This window comes from Mastomys coucha, unplaced genomic scaffold (assembly GCF_008632895.1).
Source record: "Mastomys coucha isolate ucsf_1 unplaced genomic scaffold, UCSF_Mcou_1 pScaffold21, whole genome shotgun sequence".
NCBI classification, from domain to species: Eukaryota; Metazoa; Chordata; class Mammalia; order Rodentia; family Muridae; genus Mastomys; species Mastomys coucha.
In genome coordinates, this window is record NW_022196904.1 from 187,287,343 (window position 1) to 187,299,997 (window position 12,655).

At 46.8% G+C, this 12,655-nt stretch overlaps 1 protein-coding gene across 49 annotated transcripts in view; it reads left to right on the top strand.

Moving 5' to 3' along the window:
- Window positions 1-12,655, top strand: part of Tcf7l2 (transcription factor 7 like 2) — a 192,959-nt gene that overhangs the window by 110,709 nt on the left and 69,595 nt on the right. For 15 of the 49 annotated variants that reach the window (XM_031390754.1, XM_031390725.1, XM_031390731.1 and 12 more), the window contains exon 6: window positions 11,310-11,453. The exons of 30 other annotated variants lie outside the window; for them this stretch is intronic. In XM_031390754.1, the coding sequence (XP_031246614.1) occupies window positions 11,310-11,453 (144 nt within the window). The remainder of the gene's footprint in view (window positions 1-11,309; window positions 11,454-12,655) is intronic. 4 more of the 49 variants (XM_031390726.1, XM_031390732.1, XM_031390761.1 and 1 more) reach the window with 1 other exon arrangement.

Consider the following 12,655-nt stretch of genomic DNA (forward strand, 5'->3'; position numbering starts at 1 on the left):
TCGAACTCAGAAATCCGCCAGCCTCTGCCTCCCAAGTGCTGGGATTAAAGGCGTGCACCACCACCGCCTGGCTGAATATTCTTATTATCTTGTTTTGTTTGATTGATTGCTTGTTCATTTTAAGACAGAGCCTCAGCACCCAGGCTTGTCGCAGAGTTGGCATTTACCCGAGGATAGCCTTGAACCCCCAATATTCTTGCTTCTACCTCCTGAGTGCTGGGATTCCAGGTGTGCACCACCATGCCCAGTTGGCTTACTGAGTGCACAGCTTTGGTCCTTCTGAGCTGTGTTTTGCTTTAGTATAAGCAAGAATATAAAACATGTGTGTGTGTGTGTGTGTATGTGTGTGTGTGTTTGTGTGTGTTTGTGTGTGTGTGTTTGTGTGTGTGTCTGTGTGTGTGTCTGTGTGTTTGTGCGTGTGTGTGTGTGTGTGTGTATTTGTGTGTGTGTCTGTGTGTGTGTCTGTGTGTTTGTGCGTGTGTGTGTGTGTGTGTGTGTGTGTGTGTGTATGGAGGGGGACAGCAATGAAGTCTATTTTCATTCCTGACAAATTAGCTTCCTCCTTACCTAACATTCTTCCTGCCACTTCCAGATTACTAAAGCTCGCCCTACCTCTGAGGCAGAGCGCGGGGGCTGGGGGCTGGATCTGTTGGCAGAGTGCGTGCTGCACAGGCACGAGGTCCTGAGTTTGATCCAGAACGCCCAAGCAGGAAGCTGGACATGATGATAATGTGAGCACTTACAACGCCAGGGTTCTGGAGATGGAGATGAGGCGCTAGAGCTTGCTAACCAGCTTGCCGAGCCTAAATGTGAGTCCTGGTCCCAGTGAGAGATTCTGTCCTAAAAAAATGAGGGGGCTAGCTCTTGAGCAAAGACATCCAAGGGTGACCTCTTGCTTCCACGCTCCTGTGCAGACACATGCATGGGCACACTCATCCACGCTCCTGTGCAGACACATGCATGGGCACACTCATCCACACAAATAAAAACAGTGGGTCAAAACTGAAGAATACTTTTGTGCTGTCTTCCGGGATTCACATTTTGCTTTGTAAATCCGTTCTTAAAAGGATGCGTACAGGCAGCACATCATCAATTTCCCAGCCCTTCCAAGACACTTCTGGGGGAAGTAGATGAAAGGTGTAAATTAAGAAAAGCAAGTGTTTGTGACTTCCACCTTAACCTTCTGCTACGTTAAATGGCTCTGTTGAAGAGGGCTGTCACAGCTCTTGAAAACTTGGGAAAATCCAAGCAGGCTATGCCATGAGTCACCTTTGGGGGCCCAGGATGTTTGATGTGAAAATTATATGGGCACATCTAATTGGGTGCAATTTCACCCTATGAGATATCTACTACAGGGGTGACTCCCCCTTCCCTTGTTTTTAAGCTAAATTGTTTAATCTGAATTGCATACTATTCAGAAGCATTCAGTGAATTTGCTGCCATTTTTCAATGTCTTTTGTTTAGCCACTGTCTGTATGTGCCAACCATATACCCCTCCTAGACACCCTGGAAGAGTTAGCGATCCATTCCTCCCTGACGTGGAGGATTGGGACAACTATGGCCTTCTTCTCATGTCCCATAATTTAGTCTTCCTACTGTCCTCAGAGCCCAGCCCACAGGGAAGAAACTAACATCCCCCCTTGTGTGTGTGTGTGTGTGTGTGTGTGTATGTGTGTGTGTGTGTGTGGTGTGTGTGTGTGTGTGGTGTGTGTGTGTGTGTGTGTGTGTGTGTAAAATGGGAAGAATCATTTTTGTCTTGCCAGATTCTCAGAGCTGTGCATACATTTTCAGTAAAATGTTCTCAGAGTGAAATAGAAAGCTCTCACACAGAGATAAGATCATGGGCAATTAAGTTAATTTAAACCCCAGAGTTAACAATGATCAGTTTATTCATATACCACGGAGTCCGCCTACGTGATGCAGAGCATTCATTGGTTTTAGTGTACTTACAGGGCCGTTTAGCTGTCACCACCACATTAGACTGTGTATGGCCCCTCCTGATCAAAACACTCTCCACAAAGGGCTACCAGTCAACTGTGGCTTCGTTCATCCATTCTCCAGTTTCTGGACAGCCATCACTCTTGTCTGTTTCTATAAATCTTGTTTTAAGTCTTCACTTGCCCATGGAAATCATGCAATGTATGCTCCCTTATGACTGGCTTCTTTCACTTGACCCAGTGCCCTAAAGATCTGGGTACTGTCCAGGGTACCAACACTGCTTCCTTTATCTGACCGAGTATTATTCCATTGCATGGATAGATCATGCTTTATTGATGGCAAATTTCAAAATTAAAACACTTTCACCTTAGCTCATATTTGTTTAATTTTCAAAGCTTCTTTTCTCTTTCGTTTTTTAAGTTAAGGGATATTGGGGAACAAAAATTTCCAAATTTGTGAGGTGCCTCTGTATTTCAATAATCAGAATATTATTTCAATGTATTTTGTATCTTGGCAAAAGTCATTTAGGGGCAAATGCTGTTTGGAGCCTGGATTCTCTGAAGAATCAAGGCTTACAGTCAGTGAAGCAGTAACTGGTTTTGGTTAGTCTTTCTGTGGGTCACCTGAGGATTAAGATTTTGTCTCCAGTGGCTGGAGCATGGCCCCAGTCCCCAGTGGTCTGTGTTCTCTGCTGGTAATCTTTGCTGACTTGATCACCAGTCAGCTGGCAGCCCATGGTCTGGGGAGGTGAGGCTGTGTCCAACCTGGTGAATCTCCTCCTGTTTGGAGGGTTGAGAGCATATGTATGTTTGCGTTCTGAGAGGGGGAGGAGGGGTCTGCTCTGTGGGCATTGCTTTTTGGTTGATCGGTTGAGGAAGTTTCTCCTTTGGTTGGTTGGCTGAAGGTGGGGTTTCTCTGCTGGCGTGGAGTCGGCCTGGGTTAGAGGCTCTCCTGGTTACCTTCCATGTCACACTTGTGGTATGCTGTTTTCATTTTACTGAGCAGGGATGTGGTGGCGCACACCTTAATCCCAGCACTCGAGGTGGACAGACAGATCTCTATGAGTTTGAGGTCCTTCTAAATAGGAAGTTCTAGGCCAAATAGAGCTACATACTGAGATCCTGTCTCATTAACAAAATAACCACAACAAAAAAAGATAGTAGAGGGCTTGACCAACACGAACTGGACCTAGTACCACACAGGCCATGTAGGGTTGTATAGACTTAGAATCCTAGCATTTGGGAGGTAGAGGGAAGAAGGTCTTCAAACCTTCAAGCCTCCTAACTTTGAGCCTGGGATCCTTAAGACAGGCTCAAAACAACAATAGAAGAGGGAACACTGACTCTTCTACACACACACACACAAACACGGACACACGCGGACACACGCGCACATGCGCACACATACACACACGCACATACACACGCATGCACACACACACGCACGCACGCACACACACGCACACACACACATGTACACACGTATACACACGCACACACACACACGTACACACATATACACACATACACACATGCACACACACGCACATACACACGCACACACATACACACACACATACACACGCACACATACACACACGCACACACACACACACACACACACACACACACACACATGAGTGCGCATTTACACAGAGTCCTACTAATGAAGATACAAGTATTTGATTAAAAGGAAGTGGCCCAAGGCTTGGATTCTATCCATCATTTTCTGCCAGGATTCTCACCCCTCATTTCTAGCTGTGAATCCCAAGTCTTGTAGAACAGAGGAAAGAAATCAGAAAAGCAGCTCAGTGAAGGTGGGTCTAACCTGAGCAAGCACACCCTGCTTTTAGCTACATCATCTTCATTCAGGCTGGGTCCACTCTGGAACACCAGCCCCCAGCCCCCAGCATAGGCTCATGGCTAATAATGTCAACCCCTCCCCCATCAGTCCCATTAACAATAGTACCCCCCACCCCAGCACACTTTTTGGTTGGCAACATTATTTTGTAGCCTAGGATGCTAAGGGACGGAGCCGCAAGGTTCTCTTCAGATACTTGTGTATGCCACCATTTTGTAAAAGACACTGTCATTCAAGGTCACTGAGAATCATTGTTTTCTGAAATGTGTGTCTTCAGAGTCTTCTGTCGTATTTCTCCTTTGTAGTATCTTGAGATAACTTTAGATAATCTCTGTGGTGTGTCTCAACCACTATGGTTTGTTTTCATGAACACCGAGAGTCTTTAAATATATTCTCAGAAACAGCTCCTTGTTTGAACAACCGTTCAGTTAGACCGCAGAGAGCCACTGGGGTTGGTATTGTCAGGAAGCATATTAGTGGAAGGAGGCGTATTATTACCTAATACTAATCATTGGTTAGTGGAATGGGAAAGGAGAATCCACATTTGCGGTGGCTGTGGCTAACACTTTGGATTATGAGAACATTTCCAGAGTGAATTCCAGGCTTCTTCTGGAAGTCTGTCATTTGCATTTTTAAGCATTTCATTCCTACTGATAGAGGAGAAGGGGTCGTGTAGCCACACCAGCTTATCATTATTTCCGCAAGGCTATCTATTGGCCCTAGTGGTACACGAGATTCCCAATCTACCCAGTCTCTGTCTTCCAGTTCTCCATTCTATCTTAGGCAGGCTACCCTCCCTCTACAGGGAACAATTTCATTTTTAAAGAGAAGACTCCCCACCAGACAGCACAGATGAAGAAAAAGTTGCCTTGGTCCATGGCCCATGACTCTCTCAAGACTATACTGAGGTATTCAGCTTGCGGCCCATGGACTACACATACCTCAGGAGAGCTGTTAATGTGGCCCACTGCGAATCTGAACATACTTAAACTGCCATTATACTCAACTGCATGACAGCCATTGCAATGTCAAAAGCTTGGCCACAGGTAGACACTCATCCACAAAACTGGCCTGGGAGAAAGAGCTCCCTCTATCCACAGCAAGTCCCACATGGTGTTTGCTTTCCCTGCTGAACTCCAAGCTCTCTGTAGCCTGTAGTCCTTTGAAGCTGAGTTGATGATGCCTTCAGTTCTGCCACAGTGGGTCATTGGTGAGGAAGGACGTGAGCCAGGCTTAGTCTTGAGTCCTCCTGGAACATGATCACACAGGAGCTATTTTCTTACCTGGAGAGTTTACACTAAGAACAGGGACGCTCACTTCCATGTGGGACTAAGGGCTATGAAAGTGGACAAGAGAAGCTTCTCTTGCCATCTGTGTGAGGTCTCATGGGAGCCCCACACTGTCACAGAGAGCAGATGTCAACCAGGGTCTGGGGTGTGAGACTTGGTCTTCCAACTGCACCTCTCAGAGCTTCATTTGCTGATTTTCACCTGCTCTGGATGCTTTCTCAGTCAAGTCTGGGCAAAACTATGACTCCCACTTCAGCTTGTTAACTTACACCATTGAGGCCTCGACTTCCCCGGTTGGGGGTAAGTTAATGTTGATAGTGACGGAAGAGTAAAACATCCCTTTACTCGAAATGACAACAGTACCCTTCCCTTCCTTTCCTAACTATCTCAGATGCTTACACGCACACACAGACACGCACACACAGACACACACACACACAGATACACACACACACAGATACACACACACACAGACACACACACACACAAACACACACACAGATACACACACATACACAAACACACGCAAACACACACACACGCAAACACACACAGATACATACATATATATGAAAACACACATACACAGAGACACACACACAGGCACACACACACATTTATATTCACATTATTCTCTCCAGTATTTCATATTTCCAAACATCCTGGGGAAAACAAGCTGCCAAAGATTTTGTTTTATCCAGGAGGGACCTTACAGAAGATGTCATTGGTTCACATTCGCGCTGTCCTCCATGGCGACATAGACATTTATGTAGCCAAGTTGATCATCATCCTGGCTTGCCTTTTCTTCTTCAGGGCACTGGCTGCCTTCAGGTAGGCACTTTATGGAACATCTATGACCAGAGAGGAGCCGTGTGGCTTTTGGACTTGTGAGCAGCCTCTTTGACAGGACACACTGAGCTCCTTGGGCTCAGTGAGTATCTGTGTGAAGCTGGGTACAGAGTGCTGGGATGACTGAGTGTGAAGAGGACTGGGTCCTACACTCCCGCTTTGCCTCCACTCGAAGGTGGGGTACGTGAAGGTCCAGGTGGATGCTGCCCCCATAGCCCTTGTCCTCGGGGACTGCCACTCCATGCCAGTTAATGTCAGATCTGAGACTAGCGCCTGAGAGACAGGACATGTACACTTCCAGAGGGAGGGGCTGTGTGTATGTCCTAGACTTTTGCTATCCCTGCTCTAAGATTTCCTTCTACATGATTCTGTCCTTCCTGACCAGGCATTCAGTCATGTACACATGTGGATCATGCACATGTGTGTGCCCCCTCACACAAACTCACATTTTTGGAAGATTATTGATGGAAAACTGTTGCATGCATTTGCATGTTAATGGTGGTACCTGAGTTGGGGGATGAACTGGGCTTGTTTTCAGTGATAAAAATAGTAGCTTGCCTGGAGACTGGATTTACCATTGCTCATCTCCACTCTGGGTTGTTAGAACATATTTCAAATGTAATTAATTCCCATCAACGTTACCTCACTTTCCAAGGTGAGAATTGTGGATGGTGCTTAAAGTTATGAAGGCCTTCTACTTCTCTCCAAGGTGATACTTAATGTGTATGTGGATCATTTGTTTGCTTGAATGGCTGTTATTGTTTTCTGTTGGCCTTGTTCATATGCATATGCGCGCGCGCATATGCGTGTGTGTGTGTGTGTGTGTGTGTGTGTGTGTGTGTGTGTGTGTGTGTGTATGTGTGACAAAGAAATGAAGATTCTTCCCACTTACTTGTACTAACTTTTCTTGGTTTTGTAAACTGGCCCTTGTCACTGTCGCTGTCAAATGGATTCTCTCCCCTCCTCCACACCTCAGCTCTATGGACCTGGACAGGTCCTTTCATATCTACACTTAGGGAATCTGCAAACCAAGTAAAAGATGACATTTGATCAGTGATTCTTCCATAATCAAGTTCTGCTCTCCCTTAGAGATCCATGAGGTTCTCCACTTGCAGTGGAGGAGAAAACCTCAGATCTGAACCTCATATGTTAGGCTCTGCACAGATGCAGAGCCATATGAATGGTGTGCATGGGTGTAGAAAGGTGTCAGGAACTGGCCCACATAGGTAGGAAGGCCGAGAGGCCCTTGTGGCCGAGGTTGGCATTCAGGATCTCAGGAGAGCAACATTCTTATTTAGTCATAGAATCAAGGACTGGCAGAAGGAGGTGCTGTAATATCCTTCTGAAGCCTGACATCTCTAGACTTGGGAAGGAGTGTGTTTTACCTATGTTCAAAGGTAGTTAGGCCAGAAGAATTCTTTCCCCACTCCAGGGTCCACTTTATGGTTTATGGATACCTTCATCTGTGACTAGAAGAGCTCTACCCATGCTAGTAGAGACGGTGCACTTTACCCAGAACCACCTGGGATATTTTTTAAATCCCATTTTATTTTTTCTTATGTCAGGGATTGAACTGAGGCCTTGAACACGTTAGACATCCATTGAGCTACATCTCAAGCCAAGAATAATGTTTGAGCAAATATCTGGACACCTTGTGGTCCTGTCAAACAAACATGTACAACTGATTAAAGGCACAGAACCAATAGAAGGTACATGTTGTCATATATACTCAAAAGAGGATTTGTACACTGAGTTGGCTTTCACAGTTCTGAAGGAGAGCACTTTTGTGGGGCCAAAAGGAAAGTTCCCGCCCTTTCTTATAGCATGGTAGATGGATTCAGATTCTCCCAGTAGTGAAGAGCTGTCAGCCAATTTCACTCTAATATTATTTTATGCAAAATGTTTCTGGATGTTTTGGTATTTTTAGGGCTCATTGTTTTGTTTTGTTTGTTTTTAAAAATTGTTTTCCAACTCTTTTTTTTTCTGTATTTCCATGTGTGTGTGTGCATGCATGTCAGTACACGTGTGCATGTTTTAACTTACTGGCTGCCTTTCTATCACATGGCTTTGACTATCACCCAGCACCTTCTGGAAGGAGATAGGAAGCTCACAAGGAAGTACGATAGCAGAATATGCAAATTCTGTGGACTTTGTGGGTGCCACACTTTGATTATGTTTCCTGCAGCTGTGTTCAGATCTGGCTAACACGCCATGTCCTTAGGTGTTAAGCATCTGACCCACCATCTCCTCCAGCCCTCCTTCCTTAGCAACATGCCATATCCTCTTAGTTTAGTCTCCCTTCTCTGGAAGACACTCCTCCAGAAACCCACCTGCGTCCAGCAGTGTTTCCAAAAGCCAGGGACACTGCCAAGGATATGCAGCTCTCATTTCCCAGATCCACTTATTCTGCTTGGCCACTGCTGCTGTGGCACTGATGGGAGTTGTAGAGGAGAGCAGGGGGCAGGGCAGCTCTGCCCAGTGTGTAGCTGGTGGAGACTGGAGAAAGCTCAAGTGCCTCTCCAACCTCGTGCAAAAGGAGGGAGCTCAGTTTTCCACAGAGCATTCCTCTTTCTCTTCTACTGCACTGCTTAGTGACAGCCAGTTCCTGAGCTCGGTCTACAGTGACTGCAGCGCTCTGAGCTTGGTCTACAGTGACTGCAGCGCTCTGAGCTCGGTCTACAGTGACTGCAGCGCTCTGAGCTCAGTCTACTATGACTGCAGCGCTCTACACCCAGCTACTGCCTCTCTCTTCATCCCTCATGCAAACTAGCCTGAGAAAATGAATGTGCAGATCTATAACTGGCAAGTCCAGGAGAAGGAGATGGGCCTTGTGGCTGGATCCAGGTGTCCGTGGTTGAAGATGGTTTCCTAGGAACTCTTTACTCTGCCGTTCTCCAAGTTGACTTCACTCGTGGAAGTTTATTCAAGTCCAAGAAGGTCTTAGCTTTGCCCCTTCATGTATGTCTGTGACCTTGCTTTTGAATCAGCATCCACATTAAGAGGTTGCAGAGTGTGTGGGGTGGGTACATGCCCAGGCAACCTGCCCGCTCCTCAAGCTGAGAGAAGCGGCACACTCCACCTAAGCTAATAGGCGTCATAGAGTCAGGTCAGTGTCTCCTAAATAATTTAAGACTTTATTGCTGGAAAACCCAGAAAAGGCCATGGAGCACAAATGCAGCCGCTCCCACTCCATCATTCTTAGCACCCGCTTGGGCTTTGTCTGTGGTCCTCACCTACAAACCCTTTCCTTTCCTTTATGTCCATGTTTATGTCCAAAGTTTTCATAAGACTTCTATGTCCTAAAATTTTTACAGGGTTTATAAGTTATTCTATTCTATGAAAACATTAGAAAAGAATATCTTAAAGACCTTACACGGAGAAGCTGGATAAACCCATTAGATAAAGTAGAGTAAGGTGAACCCTGCAAGTTCAAAGCTATTTGCTCATCAAAGACAAGGAATATGACCTCCAAATTTGGCTCTGAGGTTCCCTGGCTTCTAAGCATGGAACGAAAGATATCTAGGGTTGTAAGCATGTAAATACATGTGCGTGCGTGCGTGCGCGCGCACGTGCACGTGTGTGTGTGTGTGTGTGTGTGTGTGTGTGTGTGTGTGTGTGTGTGTGCACGTGTGTGGGTGTGGTGTGATGTGGTACAGGCCCTGTAAGCAGATAGGTAGGGAGGAAGCATCTACAGAACGTATCAGAGACAATGTACTTGAAGGCAGCCCTTGCTCATTGTATAGTTCTAGTCTTTCTTTTCCAAGCTCCCTTCTCCAGCCACTTGCACCTGGGAGTCTTGCTTCTTGCGGTAGGTAGTCGCTTTGTTAGCCCAACAAAGCAGGGAGATAAGCTGTAAGCCCTCACATTGTTGGGCTCCTCCCAGAAACAGCTGGCACTGTTCATTGTGCTTCCCTTAAAGCAGCACTCAGGTGGGGCGGTGCTGTAGATGCAGCTCGATGCCAGCACCTCCACTAAAGCTGGGCTGATCTTTTCAGACAGGCTCAAACATCTTACGATTCATCCTGTTGACCGGTGAATACTGTGGAGGCCCTGCTTCCCACATGGACACGAGAGAGCCCGACAATAGCAAGCCAGTGCTCTTGCTGGCCCTTAGCTGCCCTTCCTGGACAGGTCCCCAGCTCCCAACAGTTGGCAGCCCTTTGTCACCTGGGAAGCTCCGTTTGCCTGGGGATGGTTATTAATACCCGACAGAGCACAGGGAAGGATGGTGTTTCGATGGCCATGTAGGCTGCTCTAGGGTTGTGGCTCCCCCGTCTTTCCTTTGTTTTTATTGATTTATCTTTCAGAATTATCCTAGTCATCTGGGGTGGACAAGTCTACCCAGTCCATTTTTTGCAGGAATGTAAAAGATACAGTTACCTTCTCCCTTCCCTCCCATGCTGGGGATATTCCTCAGGGCAGAGCTCTTGCTTAGCATGTTCAGGACCCTGGGTCCAATCCCCAGGAGTACCAGCCAACCAACAGACAAGCTTGAGAAACTTGCAATGTCTTTGGTCCTTTTGGAGTAGCCCACTCTGAACCTCTAAATTGTTCTTCACACCTCTACATTCTCCCTCTAAATTATCTACCCTGTTAATGGGGCTGTAGCCAACCTATGGCTAGGTGTGTAGGTCTACACAACAGCCATTTGCTAGAGTTGACTAACAGTTCATACTGTCCCTCTACCATTTTCTAGCTGTGTGACCTTGGGCATGCTCCTTAACGTCTCTGAGTCAGTTTCCTCCTCTGTGAAATGGGCAGAACCCTCTTACTTCCTATGGACGTTGTGAGAGTTAAAGGGGTAGTTAGCTCAGCCCTCCCTAGGGTCTGGATGGAGAAGCAGTTCTTACCCTGCCGCTTTGGGGATCAGACACCTGTTGAGCGGACCTTCTCTGAGCACGTTTCCTGAACACATGGGGTGTGCACCACCTGGTCTATGAAAATGCTATGGTGGCTCCTCTCAGAAGGCTATATTCTAAGGGAACCAAGGCGGGGGGTGGGGGGGAGGTTAAGACAGAATCCCTGACAGCTCAAGGGTGAGGGCAGTCATGTTTATGTTTATGTGGGCTGCAAACGCCAGCAATCCCATTACATTTATCCTAATAGAAGCTTCAGTCAGGTAAGTTGAGAGAAGGCACAGCTAGGTGGCTGGCTGGTTGCTTAGAGGAATGAGGAGCCATGGAGCGGCCATGTTCATCAGGGGAACGGTGTGGTTAGGGATGGGCATGGTGGGAAGGGGACGGGGCCTCGTAGGAATGCTGCATGAAGAAGTCCCCAGCTGCATGGCTGGGAGATGTGGAGAGTTCTGGGTATGCCTTGATGACTCGGCCCTCTCTCCTCGAGCCTCACCCTGTCCCCCTTTCTTCCTGGCAGCAGAGCCCCCTCCCTTGCTGCACTCAGGGCCATGCCTGTCCGCACTTCTACACCCCCTCAGACTTCACTGTCAGCACGCGAGTCTTCCGGGACACGAAAAGCAGCCACTCCTTACAAAAGGTTGGGGAGCCCTGGTATCTGGAGGTAGGTCTCGGAGCAGAATGACGGGATGAGACAAGTCAGCTCTGAACTGAAGCCGCCCATCCAAAGTTTACCTCTCACGAGGGCAGGGCCCACGCATCCACCTCCATCCCTGAACCCTCCTCGGGTCACTCTCATTTCAGGTGCCATGCTGTCTGGCCGTGCTGACCACCGCTAGGGAAATCATAGCCATAAAGTCACCACTTTACAAGAAGAGGGTGGGGCTGGTGCTCAAGTGAATGCACGATGCCCAGCTGGCTTGTAAAGGCCACATGATTCAGCGTCACACACAAGAACGCACACTATTCCATTAAACTTGAACCTAGAAAGTAATTTCCTGGGCTCTTTATGGCTCCTGCTGGAAGGAAGCTCTCACCTCAACTTTGCCATTGCTACTAGCAATTAGCAGGCTATAGTATAGATTTTCTTTTCAAATTCAGGGTGCTGAGGAAGGTCTCCCGCCCCCACAAGATCCCTGACAAGCAGAGGCAGGCACAGCCCAGTGACTCTTCTCACAGATGTTGTTCTCCAAGGACAGGAAGCATTGTTAATTTCCTTTAAATAATTCAATACAATGTCAATACCCCACACGACTCCATGCTCCCGAGTGACAGCTCTCTTCAAATTAGTAGTCCCAAGAATAAAGAACATCCAGAACATTCTTTTATCTTCAGGAAAGCAAACATCAATGCAGACCTTAAAAAAAAAAATTAAAGTAACTCTTAGATTCAGATAGAAGATGATGTTTTGGTTTTCATGAATATTCACAAGCCAATTAGTAGAGTCTTTTAAACCAATGATTGTGTCCCTACTAGGTGCTGAGTGTCTGCTGTGTGCTAGAGAGTGCTGGTTTAGGAAACAGGGCTTCTCCAGTGGAGAGAATGAACATGAGGAGAGATATGGAGCATGCACACATATTCCCTCTAGAGAGGGATATTGTGGAAGAAATCATGTTTAAACCTTGTTCTACTTCAGAAACAGTAAACAGCCATTTAGGAGACCAAGAGAGATGTAGGAAAACATACAGACAGCGCATCACGCCCAGACCTTTGTATGAACTGTTGATCATCTCATTTTTGATGAGTTTATCCATTCATGTTCGTAAACTTTAAAAGCATTAATATTGGGATTAACATGGCTTTGTGTTTCTTTCTCACCTGCTGTGATGCCATGAGATGCTTTCCTTTGCTAGAACATGCGTTACT